At 29.2% G+C, this 25084-nt stretch overlaps 1 protein-coding gene across 1 annotated transcript; it reads left to right on the top strand.

The window, feature by feature from the left end:
• Nucleotides 1-1027: 1027 nt before the first annotated feature.
• On the top strand, nt 1028-24019 carry LOC132934568 (PHD finger protein 7-like). The gene is made up of 10 exons (XM_061000888.1): nt 1028-1569; nt 13734-13903; nt 14198-14299; nt 15803-15927; nt 15997-16272; nt 16961-17080; nt 18484-18599; nt 20378-20613; nt 23172-23373; nt 23961-24019. The coding sequence occupies exons 1-10, from the start codon at nt 1548-1550 to the stop codon at nt 23993-23995; spliced, it is 1404 nt and encodes a 467-aa protein (XP_060856871.1). The 5' UTR covers nt 1028-1547; the 3' UTR covers nt 23996-24019.
• The last annotated feature ends 1065 nt before the right edge of the window (nt 24020-25084 follow it).

The raw sequence follows: 25084 nt of genomic DNA, 5'->3' as shown, positions 1-25084 counted from the left end.
AAGTGTGCGCGAGTAATCCGAACTACGCTTTATGTATGTAATAATATTAAAGATAAAACTATAATGGCTAAGATTTATGTGCGTGTAGTGACTGATAATAAGTTGCGTGAGTTCTCCGAACGCTTCAAATAATTATAGATAAATTAAGATTTTCGGAATTCAGTAACGCCGCATGTCACTATTTATTGCAATCAAAAACGTTTCAATATTCAGAAGAAAAATTCACACAGTACCAAAAGCACGATTGAAAACATATTAAATTTCTTATTCTCGTTGCTGCGTTATGTAGGAAATGGATTTTTTGTATTGTTTAATTAGTATAGACAGTATAGTAACAATATGTAAATTTTCTCTTTTTTTCAAAATTCACGTTAACTTTAGTGTTAATAAGCAAAAAAATCGAAAATCCATTACCTACATAATAATATAACCTATAAAAGAGAATAAGGAATTCAAATATTTTTTCAAAATTAAACATGGACTTCTGGAAGTTAACATTATTTTTTTCCACTCGTTGGTCTAAATGCACGAAAAAACGACCAGCTTTCAACAGCATTAACCATACGATTATTCTGCTTATTAGAAGACCGCAACAGTGCAACTAACAACACGTCAACACGTCTTTATTCGTTAGCGTATTGTAATTTTACACAATAATTGCATTATAATGGTAGTAGATCAAGGAAATGTGTCGTATAGTATTCAGTTATAATAATAAAGAATGATCCATTCGATTAACAGTTTTATATTTCTTTGTGTACCTATTTTGTTTTAAAAAAAAAAACTTGATATACGAAAGGGCGGCAAAATACGTCCCGCTCGCAGTCGGCAAATATTGTTTAGACCGCCACCACTGTTGACCACCGCGTACTACGATATTTAATTGGTTGAAAACGACATGGTCGGCGGAGGTCGGGGGGGAAGACCACCGAATGTTTACCGCCATGAGATCGCGTCAAAACGGCGGTTATCGACAAGTATCGAACGGGCGCAACACTGCGACCTGCGTCGACAGGCTAGGACCGGTTCGTTACACTTGGCAACGTTGTGGAACCCGACGAGTCGCACCGACCAAATCCCGTCGTTTGCCGCTCAAACAACAACGCACGGCCGGCCGACAACCTACGCCTGCGCCGTCACACCGCACGCCCCGCCACCGCGCCGCCGCCGCCATAACCGCCATAACCGCCAGTCGCCGCCGCCGCCGCTAACGTGCTAATCTATGGTCCGCGTCCCAATCGAATAACCGAAACGGCCGTATCACTCACCACCTTCTTGTTCGCGTTCCCGGTCTTTTTCTGGCGTCTTTGTCCGGCTTCGCTTGTTCGCGCAATCGCATCGTCCATAACCTAACCTGTAGTGCAGCCCGTCGCGTTTGTCGTTTGCATTCTATTGCGCGTTTCGCCGCCATTGCTGATATTGCCCGGCGATCGTCAACAGACAACCTGTGCCGCCGTTTTATTGTGGCATTCAGCGTCGTCGTCATCAGAGCGGAAACGCTTACGAACGGGTATCCACACGAGGACGAATATCCATCACATCCATCCATGGCGCCGGTTACTAGAAAACGTGAGTATCCACCCGCCCGTTTGCCCGGGTTTTTATTTTCCGTGCCCAGAGTGGTCAAGAATATCGGCGCGTACCTACTCGCGAATTTTGGACGTTCAAGTCTTCGACTCTGTTCGATTCTACTTTTTTTCCGATACGGTCGCCAGTTGCTAAGTATATAACGTAATATGGTTGTCTTGTCGTGGAAAAACATAATACTTAGCTTATTATTGTTATCATTCCAACTATAATATTTGTTATGTATAAAACAGTTAGGTATATTATTACAGTCATACTATATCATTATAGTTACCTTATGAGGTATAGTTACGGTAACTAGAATATAGTAGCAGGGGCGGTGGACCAGGAGGTATGTATACGGCCCAGGGTTCTACTAAAATAAACGTCCCGAACCTATTTTGTTCGGTTCTTTTTACCGGTAAGTAGGCAGGCACCGGGAGTGTAAACAAATTATCAAACAATCTATAAGCGACGAGTCTCTGATATTGATGTATGCTTGCGTGAAGAAAACTGTTGCGTATATTGTTGTTGGTCGCTTATTGGTATTAGATGCGTTTGCGTGTATGTTCATGATAACAATTATTAAATACTGTTATTTTATACTTTTCAAATAAATAACACACATGTATTTTTACTCCTTTTAACAATAAATATTAATGTTTGTAAAAATAGTAGCATAATTGAAAATTATTGAACAAGCTAACGACTATCTAACACCTTATTTGTGTGTTTGGGTAAAACCAGATACCTTCATGACTTTTAATAGCAAAAAATCCCCATCTGAAGAAAAGAAAATTCTAAAATATCAATTTCTTCTTGAGCTGCCAAAGCTTTCATAACTTCCCATTGCTTCGTGACTAAACTGACAATCTGTTCCATAAATTTATTTTTATTTTATTTTAATTATAAACGCCCAAGGGCATAGAGTACATAATAAGTAGAACAAATTAAGTAACAATCATAAGTACAGAAATGTAGAGTATAAAGTAAATATAAAGTAAATACAAATACATAATATTAACAGTTAAAGATTATAGGTAACTTATTACATCACATATCTATAGGGAACACTAAAATGATTATAATTACAATGATATATTCAAACAATATATGAATTAATAGTAAGTATTGTAGAATAATGTTATTGGTTATTCAATATTAATGTTTTGAGACAAATTGTTCATCTAGGTAGTAAGTTGAAAAAAAAATTAAATGTTTCTAGCTTATTTTCCAACATTAACATCTGGTTAACCGGAGCGAAAATACAATAGTTTTGTTTATGCATTGGAATCTGAAATGTGGGATTGGAGCGTAGTGTGATATTAGGTACATTAAGAGGGATCGAAGACAGAATTTCTGGACAGTCTATTTTGGAATTTAACAAGTTATATAACTAACGCAAATCAGAATATTGCCTTCTATTAATTCTAAAGATTCTATGTTAAATTCTGTAGCTATCATTGCTAGTTATCATCTCTATGACATTTATGTGCCAACATACGTAGGAATGTTCTGAACTTTTTCTAATCTTTTATTAAGATAATTTTGATCAGGATTCCAAATCAAAGACCCGTATTCAAGGATAGACCGTATAACTGAAAAATAAAGGACTCGTAAGCACGTAGGTCGTTAAACTCCCAACAATTACGTTTTAAAAATTCAAAAACATTGAGTGCTTTATTAAATGTTAAGTTAATTTGTTCAGTAAACATTCGATCTTTTGAAAAAGTAATACCCAAGTCTTTAACAATAGTTACTAAATCAAGTTTATAATTATTAATGTAATACTGTGAAATTATGTTTTTATTATGTCTAGTAAACGTGATTTGTGAATATTTATTAATATTTATATTAAGACCATTATTCATACACAAAATTTGAAAATTATTTAAATCTTGTTGTAATTTTGTACAACTACTCTACTCTACTGTTAAAACTGGCATATACAATTTAAGACAATGTTTAAGATCATCAGCAAATAATACAAATTTTCAGTAACGAAATTAATGCCCAATGAATGATATCATTGATACATAAATTAAATAATAGGGGGATAAATGACGAGTAATAGTTACCCTCGTAGTTACCTATCTTTACTTGTTGGGTTCTGTTCATAGAGTAATATAGAGGCGTCGATTCCTATTTAAACTGTATTATCGGACTGAGGAAAAACTAGCTGTTATTGACCCTAATTACTTCCCCATTTACTATGCTGTTATTCTATGGTTCTGTTTTGATAAATATGATTTAAACCACGGAAGAATTGAGCCATTGACCCCCATTAACTTTAATTTATTAATTAAAATATTATTATCTACAGTATCAAATGCTTTTTTAATATCTGTGTAGATTGCATTGACACCATTACTTACAGATTTCACTAAGTCCGAGTAATAAATGATTAAATTAGTTAAGAAGGTTGATTTAGAATTCCGCTCTGAATTCCAGAACCCATGTTGCTGAGTTTTCCTGTGTAGCTTGTTTAAATTGATAAACAAAATTATGGATTAGAATCATCAATAGATTGTGTCATTAAAACCAGTATTTGGGGAAAATGGGCATGAGGGTGCACTTGCACCCACCTTCATTTTTCTGTCGGGGCAATATTTTACACCGACAAACAACATTCAGAAATATTATATTTTGTAGGAACCACAAATAATATAATACAATTTACCTAATAATCATGTTAATTCATAGACCACTCAAATAATTTATAAATATAACGTCCGGTTATTTTTAATTTTCTTATTATAGGTACTATTATTTTCAAAATGATTAAATGATAACCTTGTTGAATGGACTTGAATTTTCTGCAATAAACATTAACTGAAATAACAGTTACAAACTGTTATTATTTTATATTATAGCATAAAAGGTGTAATAGGAAGACCTGACAGATGAAATAACTGTTTAATTGTCAATATATTATTACATATTGAAAAAGACAATTTGTTAAAATGTATAATAAGTTTTTAATAAGTTTTCTAACTGTCCCATTATTTTATGTTGTAGTGGTTAACCTCACATTATTGTTGTAACAAATTTTGTAATCAATATAATATTTATCATCATCTAATCAATTTATCATATTATCATTACCCACACATGCCCCCCCCCTTTTTTTTACAATATTTAACTAAAACATTTTTTTTTTTTGTTATTTATTAATACATCCTTAAGAGAAACAAAAAAAAATTTCTAATCTACTGGTACACATAATAATAATAGTACTGTACTGAACTATATAAGTTTTTTTTTTTACATATGTGCACCATATATCTATCAGGAGCCCTTTTTTGCCTTTGTGATTTACTCACTACTTGTTCCTTATCTTGTTCTTGTTCTTTTTCTTTAATTTCATCTTCTTTCTCTAACCTTTGGTATGTTTTTATTTTATCCTTGCTAAACTGTATATTTTTCATCCCTATAGAATGTATCACATCTCTCATTGTTAAGTCTTCCTCTTCATATGACTCTATGTTCAACCACGATAAGAAATCACCTATAACATTTTTCTTTCCTGGTATATATTTTAGTGTAAAATTGTAAATAATTAACTTTAATCTAAGTCAGCGTTTCTCAAACCGTCGGTCGCGACCCATTGGTGGCTCGTAAGTCAATTTTTGGTGGGTAATGAACAATTTTTTTAATTATATATATTCCAAGAAATTTATGTTAAATTAATATTAAATATACTTATATTGTTATAGTAATATAGTACCAATAATTACGTGGGTAATAAATAATAATTTTTTGTATATTTATTTATTACGGCGGGTATTAATACGCCTCATTAAAAGTACATTATTTTGTAAAAATATATTGATTATAAACCTATAAAATAATAAATACCTAATAAAAGTAAAAAACAAATTTTGTTTTTATAACTACTTTTTGAAAAGTTAAACCACGTGGGTCGTGAAAGATTTTTCGAGGGAAATTTGGGTTGAAGTACAAAAAAGATTGAGAACCACTGATCTAAGTCTTTTTATTCTGTTATTTTGTATTGCATTTAGTGTCTTATTTATAATAGATGTCAATGTCATATGATCTGTATAAACTGTTACATCCCCATGACCGTAAATGTAATTATGAAATTTGTTGCACGAAAATGTAATAGATAGTAACTCCTCAATTTGTGCATACTCTATTTCTGTTTTATTTAATGATCTCGATGCAAAGTAAACAGGCCTACCATTTTGCATCATACAACTACCTATAGCTTTATTTAAATGTATTGGATCTATGCACAATCTTAGTGACCCGTTTGGTGTCTCTACTATTTGTAACCTATTTACCCAATCAACTGGTTCATTAACTGGTATAATAATTCCCTTTTCTTCTAACATTCAATGTAGTTTTGAATTTATCTTTTATTTTAATTGGTATTCTTCTCGCTGTTAATGCTTTTGGTATGGACCCTTCTTTTAATTTGATCTTACAAATATCTGGAAAACATCCTAAGCCTGTGAATATATCGTTATTTTGTTCATAAAACTTATCTTTTGTACCTTTAAGATACTTCATTAGTGTTTATTTTTTTTATCATGTCAACTCTTTTCACCAGACCTAATTCCACACTAGACTTTAGACCTGGTATTGGAGTCAATTTTTTTTTATAACTACAAATGTAATGAATGTATTTATTTGTTAATTTTTGTTCATCATTTTCCAGTTTAAATTTATTTTACCTATTGCATCTATACACGTCCCTCCAAACCCATACAATTTAATCTTAACATATTTTATTTCTTGTTGTTTTTTTTTATCTAAGTAATGTAATGGCAATTCATTGATATCAGCACCTGTATCAATTTTAAATGTTACGTTTACATTATCCAACTTCAGGTCTTTATACCATGTTTCATTGCTGACTGTTTTTATATTGTCAATCACATAAGTTTTTAAACTGTCTATTGTAAACTGTATCTCACCTGTTTCTGGTTCTCTCTCACTTAATGTGTTTGCTTTTAATGTCCTACACGACTACACGCGTTACACTCCTTACCATACGCAGGGCAACTTCTAGGACCATGTATCGTACCACACCTTTGACAGTTATATTCTTTGCCATTCTTATCACTTTTGTATTCTACTCCCATTATAGTTAATGTTTTTATGTTGTTTATAATTATGTGGTTCAGTATTTTTTTTAACAGTATTATAATTATTATATGTACCTTTACATTTTCTTTTATCTTCCATCTGCCACTCTTTGTCTGCTTCCATTGACTGCTCCAGTTCCTTTCTATTTTGTTCAGCTGCTTCCACTGCTCGACGATATTGAAGTGTTTTCTCCAACGATAGATCTTCACGAAGCAATCGTTCTTGTACATCTTTGTTTTGTATGCCCAGTACTACTCTGCTTTTCAGGATACGATCTTCATCACTTTTGAAATCACATTGTTTCATCAATTCTTTTAAATTTGTTATGAATGAGTCGAATGTTTCATCTGTTTGTTGATTTCTCGTGAAGAATTTGTAGAATGTCATAGCCTCATTTTTTTTTGGACTACAATAGTCTTCAAATTTTTTTAATATTGCTTCTACTGTTTCCTCTTTTTTAATACCTAGCGTATTATAGATTTTCAAAGCATCAGTTCCCATTAAATTTAAGAGTGGCAACCTGTACATCATTTTCCTCTTTATTTGTCTTTGTTGCTTTGAAGTAAATATTTATTTCTTGTTTAAACACTCTAAACTGTTCATTTATATTACCGTTTAATATCAACGGTCCTGGTTTGTTGAACGAGTTCATTTTTAGTCAATTAATATCTTCTCTTTGTTGATACTTAATTACTTCACGTTCTGACTCTGACCGTAGTTCTTTTATACCGACTGCGCCATGTTTAATTGTCAATATATTATTATTTATTACATATTTAAAAAGACAAATTGTTAAAATGTATAATAAGTTTTTAATAAGTTTTCTAACTGTCCCATTATTTTATGTTGATTAATAATTGATAGAAAAAAATTTAAAATTTGATTTTAATCTTTCTGAAAAAAATCAAAATAGCCAATATGTTAATCTGATTTAAAGAACAATTTTGATGATAAAAACATTCATCTAAGTCAAGTAGTTTATTTTTTAGAATTTTTTCAATATCAATATTTTTTTTGAGTAAATACATTTTGAATGTAATAATTTTTTTTTTTAATATTACTTTTTGGAAATTCCTGACATGTGTATATTTCTTAAATTATTTACTAATTATATAATTTTTACAACTTTTGGCATACGTTATAAGTAGTATCATTTTTTTTTTCAGTGATTGAAAATATTACTCCAGCTAAAAAATATACCCCAATGCACATTTATGAAACACTTATTTATTTTATCTTTCATTAACAACCGAGTATTGTTTAATTAATATTAAAATATCTATTTCAGAATAAAAATATAACACATCTTTATTTATTTTCATTTTTCAGTATAAAATTAGGTTGGTAATATAAAGTTTTAATAATGTATTCAAATATTATGTCATTTCAATTTTCAATATGTAATTATTAATTACAAAATTAGTTTTCATAATAATTGCACAGTTATTGAGTTAAGGGGCCTCACTTCCACGTCTTTTTTTTGTCAAAACTACTGTTTCTAATTCCAACGATACGTGCCGAATATTATCACGATTTTCATTCTAAAAATATTCAAATTGTCCGTAATATATACAAGGAAACGATCGAGCCACATTTTTAATTTTTCTAATTTAAATTGCAATAAAAATGTAGAAATTTCAAAAAATTCAGAATTTCTTACTTAAATATTTAATTAACAAAATAAAATTTTAAAAATGTGTCTTGATCGATCCCTTTTACATGTTGTGGGAAAAAAGAATATTTTATCAGAATGCAAATCGAGGTTATTGTTGCGACGTATTGTTGGAATTAGAATCGTATGTTTGAGTGAAAAATAAACATTTTTTCATGATCATATTTTTACATACTGACATAAGCGTGCGAGAGCCCTCCTACATTGACCCGCATGGACGCCACACACACACTAATCGACGCCCCAGTTCAAAACTGCAACAACTCGAGATTTATAGAAAATATCATAGAAAAACTTTATTTCATTAATTCATTATTATTATTATTCTTGTTTATACAAATATAATATTATTTAATTAAACACAATAACACACAAAAAACCGTATCTACCTAATATTAGTGGGATTTTTGACACTGAATTTTTATGGACAGCTTATTCAATTCTGGAAAGTAATCTGTAGTTTTCAACTTCAAATAAGCATCAAAGCTGTTATCATACAGTTGATTTCTTAATAAAGTTCATACCTATTTGAATATATTTGCTCACAAATGTAAGTAGATCCAAAAATGGTCAAAATTCTGAAAGCGACCATTTTTAATTGGCTGAAACATTCGGGGAGACTGTTCCATAACACGTCAAACATAACTTGCTCTTCTTTTTGACATTTAGCAACTTCCGTCCATTTATGGTTCACTAAAACTCTTTTTCCCCTTTCCAGATTTTCAATATCCGTTTTCTAATTCTCAAATTTTGAAGACCGAAGATCTTTGGTTTTTAGTTCTATTAATTGCGGTGAAAATAGTCTTTTGTTGACAGATGGAAATGATGGAAAATTATTATTTGTTGTGCGATAAGATTAATAAAAATTTTTTTCAATATTATAATTTACATTACGTTACATAGAGAAACAATATAGAAAACACATTATACCCAATAAACCAATATTTTGAGTTCTTGCAGTTTTGAACTGGGGCATCGTAATAATCATTTACGACTCACGCATAGATCTTGGGTGGCGACGACGAGATTAGAAATTGCCTAAATGATTCTCCTTAAATCAATGCCATAGCCCCTCAAGAGTATTTAAATGCATGTCAAATATTTGTTTTTGCTCTTAAATATTATTCCTTTAAACTATTTTAAATGTTCTTAAAATATTTCCTAAACAGATGTATTTTATTTTGTAGGTATTTAAACTCAATTTTAAAAGTATTTTTTACAAGACTGCTTTACCCACCAATTAAGCCAACCAAAATGCAAATTTTGACTGCAGTGATAGTTCATAAATAAAGAATTTTTTTAATTGTAGTTAAAAATGTATTATTTGTATCATATTTTAACGAGTATGGTGGTAATTTATTTTGCTTTGCTTAAATTCTACATAAAAAGCTGTATAATTTTGCACTAACGGGTAGTCAACGCGATCTAGTGGTGAACTTAACTCAGGTAATATTTTCAATCTAATTAGCCAAGTATTTGCACTTTATCAATCCACCTTGCTGTTTATATAATATATTAGGAAGGTATGCAGGTTAACTGTATTTTTGTTAGTTGATTTTAAATATAATGAGAGGTATAAGTTTCAAGTGTTACCATTAGGTACCTATATTAATTTATAAAATATTACAAATTACCTATTTATCAATTATTATTATTCATTATTTGATTTTTGGTGATGTAATTAACGTAAAGCATAGGCGTGCATATTTATAGCATACTATAAATAGCTATTTATTTTATTAAAAAACAAGTTTTTACACAGAAAATGAAATGATGTAATTTTTAACAATCACAATCTATGAATAATGAAAGAGATAAGTATAATAAGTTTATAAATTAGGTGTATTGACTAATGAGTATTTAAAAATTAAATTGTAATTGTTAAAAAATTGTTTTATTTTATTTAATAAATCAAAATATCTAAAACATATAATACAACAAATTAACAATTAGGATCAAGTCACAATTTTTAGCATTAAGTATGTAAATAAATAATATTTCATCTAACACTAACTACAGACATTATAAACAGAAAGACAGGAAAACAGTACCTTTTTAAAACTAATATTTTAATACCTGTGATTGTGATGTCTTCTTCAAAGTTGATGATGACTCATGTTCATTTTCTTTATTTAGCATAAAATATACACACAACCTAATAAAAAACTTAATAAATTGTTATAAAGCAAACTTAAATATTTATATTCACCTTCCACATATCAACAAACGGCATTAGGTTCTCGGCAAGCACTATCTAAAATGAAATGTAGGTTGGTATATTTCAAATTATGATGTGTAGTAAATGAAGAAAACTTAGTAACAAGTTTAATATTTTATGGAATACAAACGATGATAATTATATTGCATGCATTTAACAAAATAAGTGATAGGAATAAGTAGATTCGAATAACAAAAAAAAACCAAAACAAAACTTAAATTTTGAGATATTAGAGTCCTCTATACATTTTCCATTTAGATTTTAAAAAAATATAGTCAAATTACTAAAATTATTTAAAAGTATATAATAGGTATATGGCTATTACCAGGGCTCGTAACTTCATGCACTAAAAAATGCCTAAATAAGCATACATTCATGCACTAAAAATTATCAAAATATGCACTAAAAAGTTAAAAATATGCATTTATATGCCCTAACATTTTTAAATTATGCACTCAAAATATGAATAGTGTAAAAAAATCATGAGCAAAATATAAAATAATAAGAATAAATCCATGAATTTATAAAATTACTAATTCCGCCACAAAATTTTGTAAACTGCCCGCAACTGTTTGTTTTTCTTTCGGCATTGTTTAAATTAATAAAATATGAATAATACTGTGTACGGTACCTATGCCTCAGACGAAAACACTAAAACAAGAAATTGAATGGACGAACTCATACGAGTATACGACTGATATGAGTAAACTCATTGGCGAGTGCAAGAAAACTATACTGTTATTACTGTACCAATGTACAAAAGTATAAATGCGGGTTAATAAGAAGCTGCCCGCGTGTACAGGTTCGTTTTGACGACAAACTTTGTACGGTGGAGGATGATAGTGGTAGCGATTACATTGTTTCCGCGGTACTACGTAAAACGCATAAAATCTAAATAGGTATGTACTAGGACACTAGGTAGTCACACACACATATTGAATAAAAATAAATCAAAACACTATTTTGTTGACGAGAAAGTAAATAAAAACAAGAAACTTTTCAAATATTTATATGAAATAATATGCACTACGACTGTAAAAAATCAACTATATGCCTTAGTACCCAAAACATGCACTATCAAACTTCATATTATTATTACTATTGTTATGAAACGGATTTGTATTTCGGTTAGCATGTTTTCCTGTGTAGCAAAAAAAACATGCAGATGCATGAACTTACAAGCTCTGGCTATTACTATGCCATACTATGTAGTACTTGATTGTACTAGTTTAAAATTTGAACACCAAATTAAATATTGGTAATTATGTAAAAAAATAAAAAGAAGAAAGTCAATGAAATATTTTTAATTTTTACTAACAGTGGCATGCTTAAAATGAATATCCATATTAATAAATTGTTAATATACCACTTCAAATTAAGTTTACATGAACATTATTAATTCTTGATTTAATTATCACTACACATTTTAATTAATTAATATAGTACCTATAGAGGACATACTAATCTTTTTTCGAGTTAATTAGGTAGATAGGTACTACTGGTACAAATATACCTACTTAAAAGTTAAAACCATGATTTAAACTATAGCTGTATTATGCCTTTTCCAATAAAAAATGTTATTTTAGGGTCATTTTAATAAAACCAATATCTTAAATTGTTTTCTATAGGTACATTGGTTTTTTTTTAACTAATAGTACAAATATGATTTATTTTGAATGCTTAATAATGTTTATGTTCAAATTACATAACTATATAAAATTGTTTATAGTTTTCGTTCTAAGAACTTCTATTAGCTATTAGATATAATGGTTTTAAGAACTTTTAGTTAAGGGGATTCCATACCGTGACTTTCTGTTTTTGTCTAACACACGAGGAACATAGGATTTTTGACGGATTCTTTGCCAAACATATCAATTGATCTAATGAAATGATAAGAATTCTGAAAACAGATTTGAATTTGTCGTCAAGTCTACTTGAAATCGACTTTCCCACAATTTAGATTTTTTGATTTTGGCTTCTCCAAAAATTGAAATTCAAAAATGTTTGAATACTATTTTTGAATATGACGTTTTCTGGAATTCGGGGGATAATATCAAAAATGTGGGAAAGTCGAATTCAAGTAGATTTGACGACAAATTCAAATCTGTTTTCAGAATTCTTATCGCTTCAATAGATCAATTGGAATGTTTGGCAAAAAACACATCTAAAATACTATGGCGCGCATGTGTTAGACAAAAACAGAAAATCACAGTATCGAATCCCCTTAATAATAATAAATATGTAGGTACTAACCTTGCATAAGATGTGAACAATAAAATCAGGAAATATAAAAATATTGTTGTACCTAGTAAAATTAATAAATACATTGATGAGATGTGAATGTAAAATATTTTTAATTTTATTTAAGTAAATATTAATACTACTGAAAAATGTAGTAACTAACCTACTGAGTATTACTTAGTAAATGTTTTGTTGTAAGCTACTTTGGTTTATTATAAGATTGGTAAACAATTTTAAGCAAGAAAAAATGATGGCATCATAGTGCCGGCCTGCTTTGCATCAAAATGATACGTATTTTTACAGTTATAACTTGTACCTTTGATGTTTATACACCCAGAATAAATCCTGTATGACAATTGCAACTGCTGTTTCAAAAACAAAGTGTACATAGTATTTTTGTAAGAAGTTGTAGCATCTTTCAACTCTTTATGTTGGCTTTATACCGTATTGAAGAAAATCTAGTTAGTGGTCCTATTTTTTTGTATTATAAGTGGGCAATGCACCTTGTGACAATGCTTAGATTTTAGTCGTATACAAAATAGCTTTAATTAAAGTGCATGGTGTTCAGAAATGAAATATTGAAGTAAATAGTATCCTCTAAAAATAATTTTTTATAAAATTGGTTAACAGTATCCATGACCATAGACAACACAGCTCTAAAATAACATGTAATCTATCACTTAAAAATGTAATAATGAAAAATTTTAAACAAAAAGGTCAAGTTGATTTAATTTGAATGTTGCAACTACAATAAATTGTACCTATAGATAGTGGTTTTTTTTTCATATATAAGTAAATTATTACTCTAAATTGATAAGTCGCATAATTAACTGTTTGAAAATGTTGATTTACTTATCTAAAACTTAACAACTATTAGTCATTTTTAAATCCAAATTTAATGAAATGTTATAATTTTATTAACAGGTGCTGCATCTAAGCCAACAGTTAGTCAACCCATACGCAAAAATGTGATGGTAGAGCTGAATTTAATGCATAACAAAGCATGTATGTTGTGTGGACATAAAGAAATAAGTGAAAAATTATATGGATTATTATACCAATTAGATGATGTTGTCGTTCATTATTTTTGTATAGTAAGTGGATTTCCTAAAATAATAATATATTATTATACTCAGTTCAGGTTAAGATTGAACCGGCTTCGCGCATACTGAGCCGCCTAATAGTGCCTGACCTCCCCCCCCATGCTATGGCTATCCTTTCTGTGATAGGCCGACAGTCATCGTCGCCGGTTCTGGCCGCTGTGCATATGCTCCCACTGGTGTCCGGAATGCGCAAAAAAAACGGGTTTTGGTAGAGCGAGCGGTTCTATCTTAATCTGAACAGAGTATAGTAGAACATAACCAACCTAACTATATACTTGTTTTCAGCTATTATCATCAATGGCCGTTCAAAATGGTGCAGACAATCAGGGGATTTGGGGATTTTTATTGAAAGATATTAAATCTGAACTGGCCCGAGGAACTAAAGAAGTATGTTCTTTCTATATTATACAGTGTGTACTATTATAGACATCTATAGTTGAAGGAAAACTGAGGAGAAACCAGGAAGAGGAAGAAAGGCCATAACAGTCTTATTTGAAGCAAATCATGTTAGATTTAAATATAGGAACTTACAAAGAATTGAATAAAGCTAGGAAGGAGAGATGGAAGAACATTTCATTAATAAACCAATCTACGGATTGAAAAAAAAAAGTATTTTAGTCATAGACGCAAATAGGGAATACATTACATTACAATTAAGGGGGTCCTTTGAGCCCTTCGATATTTTAACAACAAAAACTCCATCCACCATCAAATTAAACTATTACTTAATATAATATATATATTTATTATTAATTAATAGGTAACTACAATATTAAATTAATTCTCCTGTTGCAGTTCAAAATAATTTAATACTGATAACGTGTCTTTTTCAATTTTAATCAACCCAATACTACTAAATCGTTCTTGTAGCAAAAATTGTTGATCTCATCCATGTGTAGCGAAGTTATTTCTATATTAAGGGAATTGGTGGTGGTGATTTAATAAGGGGTCGCGTATAGGCAATTTGATGTCTCATTACGTAGTGTGGTTGTGTGCGAAGTAAATGATCATTAGTGTGGGTATATATGTTTTGGAATCCGTCGTGTGCCACTCTCGCACGCACACGCACATATCAATAAATCGAGAAAAACAAAATATATTCTTCTATGCATCACCTATAAAAACTACCAAAAGCGGTAGTAAATTAAACATACTTCCTAATGTTTGATTGTAATTTTGAAAAAAGGGTTGAATTCGTAAGCTTCTAGACTATGCTTTGTTGGAACCACTTTTATGACATAAAACCCAAAAATCCCAAAATAAATTTGAATGTAATGCAATTATTTCATGAGATTTTTTAAAGAAATATCCAAATTTTATGGTCCTTTAAAATTGAAAATCGACTTCCTAGAAAGCCTAGTAGTTATTTTGCCAAATAATTCATACATATATTAAAAATTAAAATCGGACATTTGGAAATATGTGTTATTTACCGCCGCTTATTGGTCTAAGACGTACGAAAAATATGTGTGAGCGATCCCCTTAAATAGTTTATAATAATTTGGTAAGATTTGTTGGCTTTTCAATGAATTAAGGTGATTTTGCAGAATTTCCAAATCAACAACTTTTAAAACATTTTTGATAACCATCATTTCTGATCTTATGGAATCCTGCAAACACTGAATAAATCCTAAAAGTTATTATTTACAAATTAATTTTCATAAGTATGATAATATAGTATCTAAATATTATTTTAAAGTACTTTCAAACATTTAATACAATTGTTAAGCACAATTTGTCAACTATACATTATAAAGTAATCTAAAACAAGATTTAATATATGAGTAAATATTGGGGAGGGGCCTTCAATTCAATCAGGGAGGGCTAAGCCTCCCAAGCCCCACCTTATTTGCGCTTTTGAATATATTTTAATGATAATTGTGGTCTTAGATTTGCTTTTATTGCAACAAAAAAGGCGCTACTATATCATGCAGTGGGAAAAAATGTCAAAAAGTGTTTCATCTTCCCTGTGGATTGAAAAATGGATCCATGCATCAATATTTCCAGGCATTTAAGTATGTAAAATTAATTTTATATTTGTTAATCTATTTCTATATCATTCTCATTGGAACAAATATCTTTAGATCGTTTTGCCAAAAGCATTGTGTTACGCAAACTGTTAATTTATCTGCGTTAAAAAAGTCTACTGCTCAATGTGCTATTTGTAAAGATGCTGTTGTACCGTCCCCTATACCAACTTCTATTTGGGCACCGTGTTGCAAACGTGATGCTTGGTTTCACCGGGAATGTATTCAAGATTTGGCATTAAATGCAGGCTATTTTTTTAAATGCCCATTATGCAACGATGTGGAAAAATTCAAATCCAGAATGCTAACGCTTGGAATATACATACCATCAAGGTAAATTGAGTCTTATTTATCCCAATTATTGAAATGTAATAAGTATGTATGTATGAAACCATAAGAAAAAGTGTTAAGTTTCCCTTATCAAGTACCAAATTATAAACAATAAAACATTTAATTTTCATATGAAAAGAATTCAATTTTTATATTAGTCCATGGGTTAGATTCAAATATGATTTGTATTAAATTTTATTTTCATAAATCTTGGAGTACTGCGATAAATATTCTGCTGCTGAATATGAAACTTAAACTTTCATCATTCAAAAAGAAGACACGAAAAAAACTAATAAATTTTTATCAAATAGTTTTTCAAAATAATAAGCACTTCAAATTACCTTGTTTGTATAACTATGCTTTATGGGTTAAAATCATTTTTTTTTTTTTTTTAAGTAAATGTAGAACAAGAAGTTACCAATTTAATAATCACCTATTAAGTAATTTTAAAAGATAATCCTTCTATAATTGTATTGTAAATAAATGGTCTTAATAACTTTTAAGTCTTGTACAAAATTAATATGCATTCACTGATACCATGGATTAAATAACACTATAATATAATATAATTTGCTGATTTATCACTGATTACTTGGATTTTATAATAGTTTGTAATATCTACGGTGTTATTTAATCTACGCTTTAAATTATTTTATACTATAAACAGTTTTCTCAAAAAATTAAATCGCAGGGACGCCTCTTGGGAAACTGTACCAAATGCTTTTGCCGAGCTCACAGAAAGACCTAGTATATGCAGTATTGATATATGTCTATGTCCACATGAGAAAAAACACAAATTTCAACTCCCATCGTAAGTAATTTGTTTTTATTAACAACAATAGTTTTTATATGCCCGGATGTCAAATAGTACAGTAAATTATGAATTTCAGAGCTTGCACTAAGAGACAGTTGTAAATACACATTAAAAGGATGTCAGCACACTATTTGTTTTCTCTCTCTGACCCACGTGCAACATAGACAAAACGCATTTTTGCAGAACTGTTTTTTCTGTGTTTTTAAGTAATTTTAGAGTAAAATCACCCATTACAAAAAAGATAGAGAATAATATTTTATAGGGAATTACATATCGGTTTTATATTTTTTTGTTATTTGACTTAGTATTCAACTTTCACAATAAACAAAAAACCGTTGTAAATTTAAATTATGTTTAAATTGTTTTGAAACAATATTTAGAGAAATCAATATGTCATTCCCTCAAAAATATTATTCTCTATATTTTATGTAATGAGTGATTTTACTCTTAAGATTACTTAAAAACATAGAAAAACCGATTCCGCGTAAATGCATTTTGTCTATGGTGTGCGTGGGCTAGAGAGAGATAACAAATAGTGCGCTGACATCCTCTTAAGGCTGTTGACAGCAAACCATTTTTAAGGTGTGAGATTTAACCATTTAGTCATTATTCTATATCCATCGTGAGTGATGTTGTGACTGTATGTGTAGTGACTGATCATTAGTGTGAGTGAGTTCCCCAAACGCTTAATATAATTAAAGATAACGGCTAAGATTTTTGGAAATCAGTAACATACATTTACAGTTACATATCACTATATTTTGCAATCAAAAAAGTCTCAAAAAGTAGAAGAAAAATACACCCAATACCAAAAGCCCGATTTTAATTTTGAAATCTTTTATTCTCTTTTCTAGGTTATATTGAAATGGATTTACGATTGGGCTTTAGCGTTAATGAAAAAAAAATCTATAATCCATTTCCTACATAACCTGTAAAAGAAAATAGGGAATTCAAATATTTTTTTCAAAATTAAAATAGGACTTCTGGAAGTACAGTGTACTGTCGGTAACTCAAGCATAGATTACTCTTTTTTTTTCGACACCTGTAACAAATAAAATTCACCTTCAAATAACAATAACACATTAGGATGTTGACAACTCAATATTTTTAGTAAGTCAAATTTTTTTCCTTCGTGAGCTTCGAGTTACCGAGAGTTCTCTATATTTGTTAAATGTATATATTAAATGACCCGCTTTAAATTAACAGCCTTAATTAATACTTATGTACCTAAAAAAATATGAAATATTTGTGAAATTGGCATATTAAAATGAATTCTTATTAAAAAATATTTAACTTTTTATCATAAAATTGACTAACATAGTTATAAAAAAGATAAAAGAAATATGAAAAATAACAATTCAAGAGGCATTAATAAATATTATTTCTTATTTTCTAAACAGCGGATCATGGGAAATTCTTCTGTGCATTTCATGTGGATCAAATGGAACACATAGGTTGTGCAGTTCTATTAAACATGAACAGGAGTGGTGTTGTGCAGTTTGCAAAGAAGTTCCAGGTATGGTTTATTATTATTGCATTAATTTGTTATATTATATGCTATATGAAACTCACTCAAAAAAATCAATAACCAACTGATTAATACATGTCTAACCTAACACAAATTCCCGAAATAAAGTCCAATGGAATAAAAGTCAACCAACAGGCACAACAATAGTATAATATGGTGTGGTCACTTTTTATCTTTGATTAAAAAGGAGCTACAACCACAGAACAAACAGAAGGGAATCCTAAGGCTTATCGAAAAACCGTCCGACATTTCTAGATTTTAAACGTGCTGCCACGTACCAAGAAATTCTCTTTTTTTAAGTTTTCTGTGGTTTGTGGCTACACTGTTAATCTGCAATTCCACTCATAACAACAACAACAACACATGGCTAGCACGTCTGTCGATTTTCGTACTCCATCACGGTTACGTTTCGATTTTTTTGCGCTCCTAAGTCCAAACGTTTTTTGTATTTGCTGTTATTTGTTGTTATTTGCTGTTATTTGTTTTGGTATTGTATAGGTACATTATTTACCAAAATAATGTCTTTAATTGTTAAAAATGCCGCGGGTAGTAGATGCTCGTTGGCATATTGTACCAGCCTTTGGTCAAACAACAATGATGAAATACGGATATCATTTTTTAAAAAGTACAGGTTATGTAACAATGTCACATACTTCTACCAGTATATTTATTTAGAATAAATCTTCAATTTTTCTCAGCAATTGGGTGTACTCATTACACAAGGTCCAAAAAAATAAAATAAAATTAGTACTGCTTAGATTATTTTAAATTAGTGTACGTAATTTGTTTTGTAATCTTCTGTGTACCTATGCATTTTTGTTCATTCATCTACTAAATAATGATGAATAAAATATGTATAGTTTTTGTTTTTCTTAGATTCTGTACTTAGATAAATGGTAAAAATCGGTTTGATTGTTTGAATATAATAATATATTAGAAATTTGAACGAATAAACAGTGCTGTACAATATAAAGAAAAAAAGGGAAATTCCCGGTACGTGGCAGCACGTTTAAATTCTAGAAATGTCGGACGTGGTTTTATCATCTCCCATAAGAGCCTATGTTAAATGAAATATGATTCCCTTCTGTTTGTTCTGTGCTACAACCGCATACGTTCTCTTTGTCTTACTAACACATAAGATAGCAACTTGTACACTCAGAAGATCCACGTCTAGCTCTGTTACTTAATAAACTAGATTGAATTGACCTCTCATAAAATTTAGGTGTAAGAATAATATTATCTAGTAAACCTCGTAGGTTTAAGAGTTAAATGATATATAAAAAATGATGATTATTGTTTAAGATTACAAAAGTTATAAACTAGTCTGAAAAATATCATTGTAGCTTTAATCATCCAACACCATCAATGGTTTATATTTTTGGAAATTTAAAATACGTCTAACTAACTATACTGATCTAAACAGAATCCATTTAAAAATATAGTTATTATCATTGATTTTGCTGTTTAGTACAACTACATGGTTAGAATACAGAAACTTGTCGTTTTTTGTTTCTTTTAAAATTCCATAATATTGATTCATTAATCACATTTACAACGACATAAGATACACTGTATATTCATTAATATTAAATATTGTTATTTATCTTACTGTTGAGTGGATATAAAAAAACTGACTCATTAAGTTATTAAACAATTGAATATCAATTCAAGTATTCAACTATGTAATAACACATAGAGAATAATTGTGCCACTGGTTATGATCTTGTTAAAACAATTTTTATAAAGCATTAAATATTGAATTTCAGATAAGGATGCTGCAAAGAAGAAGAAAATTAAATTAGAACCGCTTGATAGCTGTAGTGGAAGTTCGAGTAGCTGTAGTGGAAGTTCGAGTAGCTGTAGTGGAAGTTCGAGTATGTCTGAAGTGATGCAAGTCCCGTCTCATAATGGAGAAGCATCTCAAAGAGGTCATAGTATCATAGATGATCCAATACTTATATTGGATTCAGATGACAGCAATGATAGTAATAGCAGTGTACAGGTAATACACTTAAAATATTTTCAGCCTTAATATGATCGGATATATTATAGAATATAATAAAAAGTTTGATCATATGATATATAATAGTGTTACGAGTCGTAATATAATTCAACAACTACAGTCCTTTTCACGAAAAATGGCCCTCGACATTAGCGGGCCTGGTGGACGTTTTGACCCAGGAGCTCTAAAACACGCGCGAAACAAAGCGTGGCAAATTTAAATTAATTACTCATTTGTATTTTATCTTAAATATGATTATTTTTTACGCCGTAATTTAAATGCAATATTTCTTAATACAAATTATGAACAGTTATGCTAATTTATTATCACGATTTTTATTTGTTTGAAAATACAAATAAAATTTATTTATTTATCTAACATTAAAAAATATATACATAATTATAACACAATATTTTACAAATCACAATTTTCATTTAAATTTATTTCATCTTCTGAATCGTCGGAATCTTTGTCCGTCTGAGTTAATGGTCATTATTATTGGCTCCAAAATTTTGTCACGTAAGCCTTCTTTTATAAAATCCTGTTCTTGCAATTTTTCGCAATGACTTACACATTTCTTCCAACTCCAAGGTCACGGCATCTTCGTTAACAAGTTTTTGTCATTGCATTTTTTGTACTTAAAATTTAGATTTTTCATAATGCACCACATCGAAGTACTAGAACCCTTGTACTCAGTTCTTTTTTTATATTCAGCTAAAATATTTGATGTGGTAGGGTACTCACGTTTATCGTAAAAATCATGAACGATTCTTCTTACAATATCCGCATCTAAACCGTCAACTTCACTTGCAAATTTTATCCTTTTATATGTTTTTCGTGGGGAAGTGAACGATGGACAAGAAACCTGTGATCCAGATGAAGATTTGTTTCCTTCCGCGGTGATACGTTTCACAGTTTTCTCACTTACACCACATGCTTCAGCAGTTTTTGCTTGTGTCTGTTTAAAAAAAGTAGCTCTCCGGATTAGACATATCCAATGATAATTTTTTTAAATATTTATACACATTGAAAATTGCCTTTTTCGTCTGTGAATGTGTATCACACTGTGAAGACATTTAAAAAAAAAAAATTAAACTTATTGTCGATGGTATTTAAATAATAAAAAGTGCGCGAATAGAATATCACTGCGTATACGAAGTATGGACACAGACTAACGTGGTATAAACAGTGACTATAACCACACTATTGATATGGGACGTTATATGACGATATGACGCTATAGTGACGTGTAACCATAGCAAAAAAAGTATCTTATTTTGTTATTCTATGGAAAGAAAAAACTATGGTGTATAAAAAATGTTTGGTACAATATATTCGACCGGCAGCTGTAATAGCAGGTGGTCGAACAACAGCTGTATCGTAGAGCTACTGACTCTCAAGCGGACAATATTAAGAACCACTGGCTTTCACAAATACTGCCACCAGGCACGTCACCGTTGAGGGCCATTTTTCGTGAAAAGGACTACTATGTATATCGGATACTACACAGTATAATTAATATGCTTAGTATTATAAAAATGTACATTCAGCGTCTGTCGGTTAGGTTAGATTACTTATAAACCACATGAAAAACATTTTAAAATGTCGTGTTACTCAAATAATAAGAAATAAAATATTGGCTTAAGCTCAAAATAATTAAATTACGCAAATAACCTGTAAGATAACATTTTATTTTCCAACAAAATTAGCTAAAATATAAAATTATAACATTAGCTCATGAAATTATTTCAACTTAGTTACGCTGTATTAATAATTGTAAATAAATTACTTTAATAGCATATTATTATATAGTATAATCACAAGATATACTTTATAAACATTAGTCGTTGTAGTCAAGTAATATATTGTTATTTTTTTTTTTATCATAGCTTTCAACACAAATTAAAAGTTAACTCAGAAGTGGAAAGGGGGATGGATTTCGGCCTAGGAGAATAAAAAAGTCCCGGCCCACTTACTAATTTACCAAATATTAAATTTTAGCCAATTTTATTACTATATACATCGATACAAGCTTTGAACAGCTTATGTTTACAATAGTTTACACTTAGACAATAGTCTAAGTACCAATAACACAATACAAGTGTATAATTTGAATCATTAATGTTAAAATAATTTTATATTTAATTAGAAATCTTATTCAATAATAGTGTGCTTTTAGACACAAATATTTTAATAATAATTATCTATTTCGTATAGAACATATTTTTATTTTCCATTCTTGTAATTTTATAAGTTAATATTTGAGCTAATTTTTATAAAATATTACTAATCTATGTAATTGTATTAATTTACATTTGAAAATTTTATTTATAAACACGTTTCTCTAAATTTGATATAATATAGTATTTACGAAAATATGTAATTATACATGTCCACATAATAACGTGTTAAATCGCTATAGCGCTTATAGATATTCAGATAACATAGCGTTTGGATACGTAAACGACATAGCTGAATTTAAATATTAATTGCTTAAATTACCTACCTGTTAACCACCAAATAATATATTTGTATACTAATTGTTCATCTATTTTTAGTGTATATCTGACGATGAAGAACAAGCAAATACACATGAAGTTGAACAAAATATAATATATGTTGTTCAATCAAGTACGCAAGTTGAGCAAACGCCAGCTCAAACACAGTTGCCAATATTATATCAATATAGTTCGTTGAATACAATCTATATTAGAAATTGTATTGACGACGAAATTCCTCTTATTGGAAACTATTCTACTAGTAAGTGTTGTAATTAAAATAATATAAATTACTTATGACAATATTCAGTATAATTTAAAATGTATGTTACTGTACTAGTTACTGTACTTACTATACTAACCTTACCTAACCTAACCTCTCATATAAGAGTCACTTCAGGCAGGGATTTTTTTTCTGTTCAATCAGGCCCAGAATATCAAATAGTTATTAAATAAGTATTGATTAGTATTGAAATTTGAATAAATTTATTAAATAAATTGATATGCCTGGATCAGACCATACCCTCAATTAAATCGGTTATCATTAACCTTAGTTTCCGACAATTGTCCATGGCCGGAAAATAGCAAAATATTAGCTAGGTAATTGAAATAATAAAGTGAAGTTCATTGCGCGTTGGCCTTACCAATTTCTGTAAGCAAAAGCCACCCATCTGAGGTTATTCTTATATAAGACAAGTATAGAAAATGCATTTTTTTTATATGAAAATACTAGAACATAAAAGCATATATTTCAGAATATATCAAATTTAAAACAGATTATTAGAATATTATTTTTTATTTGGTATTGATAAAAATCAATATATATATATTTTTTTTGTCATTTTTCAGCTATTGATTTAACTTCAGATGCCGACGATAATTAAATATTGTATAATGTTCAGGTTACATGATGATTACTATGTAACAAGTTATACAATTTAAGACAAAATAGATTTTGTTTGTTTTTCTTTCATTTTATTTTTCAACATTTATATTATAATATAAGCTAATTACAAATTTAAATTTTCAATCAGAAATGAAATATTATAGTTTCTACACAATTAAAATATTGGAACTAATTACTTATTGAGTTATGTAAAACTGTAAATCACTACCCTAATTACTCAAATGTAACTAAAGTAATATGTTATGTTATTTCTTATTTTTGATTCTAATCTTTGTTTTTTTTTTTAAATTAAATATTTTGCCACCAAGGTTTTGTTGAAGTTATTATACTATTGATTATATGTATTAATAGTATTAAAGAAAAATAATTATGTTAGATAAATATATTTTGATTAATAAGAAATTGTAAAGATATAAAATATAAATTTCTTTTTGTAATTATACTGTGCAACAATCATAACCAAGTAATTGAGATCTTCAAACTGGTTGCATTAATGTTTGATGTTTTATATCTAGTTGTTAGTTTTTTATCAGTCAACAGTCTGAGTATTTCCTAAATTTGTATTGAATTTGTATATTGATACCTCAAAAATAGAATGTAACATAATTTACAAATATTGAGGTCTCATAAAATTATATAACATAGTTTAAAAATACATTTTAATTTCATTAAATATTGTAATTGATTACTAATTGAGTTATATCAAAACTTTTAAACATTGCCTTAACTAGGGTAATGTGTTATATTATTTCTCATTTAAGATTGTTATCTTTTTTTTTATATATAAATATTTTCTGACCAAGGTTTTGTTCAATTATTATATTATTAATTATATGTATTCAATATTATGTCGTATTAAATAAAAATAATTATGTTAAGATATTTTTTATAAATAAGAAATTGAAAAGATATAAAATATAAATTTCTTTTTGTAATTATACTGTGCAACAATCATAACCAAGTAATTGAGATCTTCAAACTGGTTGCTTTAATGTTTGATGTTTTATATCTAGTTATTAGTTTTTTATCAGTCAACAGTCTGAGTATTTCCTAAATTTGTATTGAA

The sequence above is a fragment of the Metopolophium dirhodum genome, chromosome 1 (genome assembly GCF_019925205.1).
Source record: "Metopolophium dirhodum isolate CAU chromosome 1, ASM1992520v1, whole genome shotgun sequence".
Classification (NCBI taxonomy): Eukaryota; Metazoa; Arthropoda; class Insecta; order Hemiptera; family Aphididae; genus Metopolophium; species Metopolophium dirhodum.
This window is presented reverse-complemented; position numbering and strand designations above follow the sequence as displayed.

Coding starts and splice junctions, on each gene's coding strand:
- LOC132934568 (XM_061000888.1), top strand. CDS start 1,548: ATGGCGCCGGTTACTAGAAAAC. Junction 1,570..13,733: donor GGCGCCGGTTACTAGAAAAC/GTGAGTATCCAC, acceptor TTTTATTAACAG/GTGCTGCATCTAAGCCAACA. Junction 13,904..14,197: donor TCGTTCATTATTTTTGTATA/GTAAGTGGATTT, acceptor ACTTGTTTTCAG/CTATTATCATCAATGGCCGT.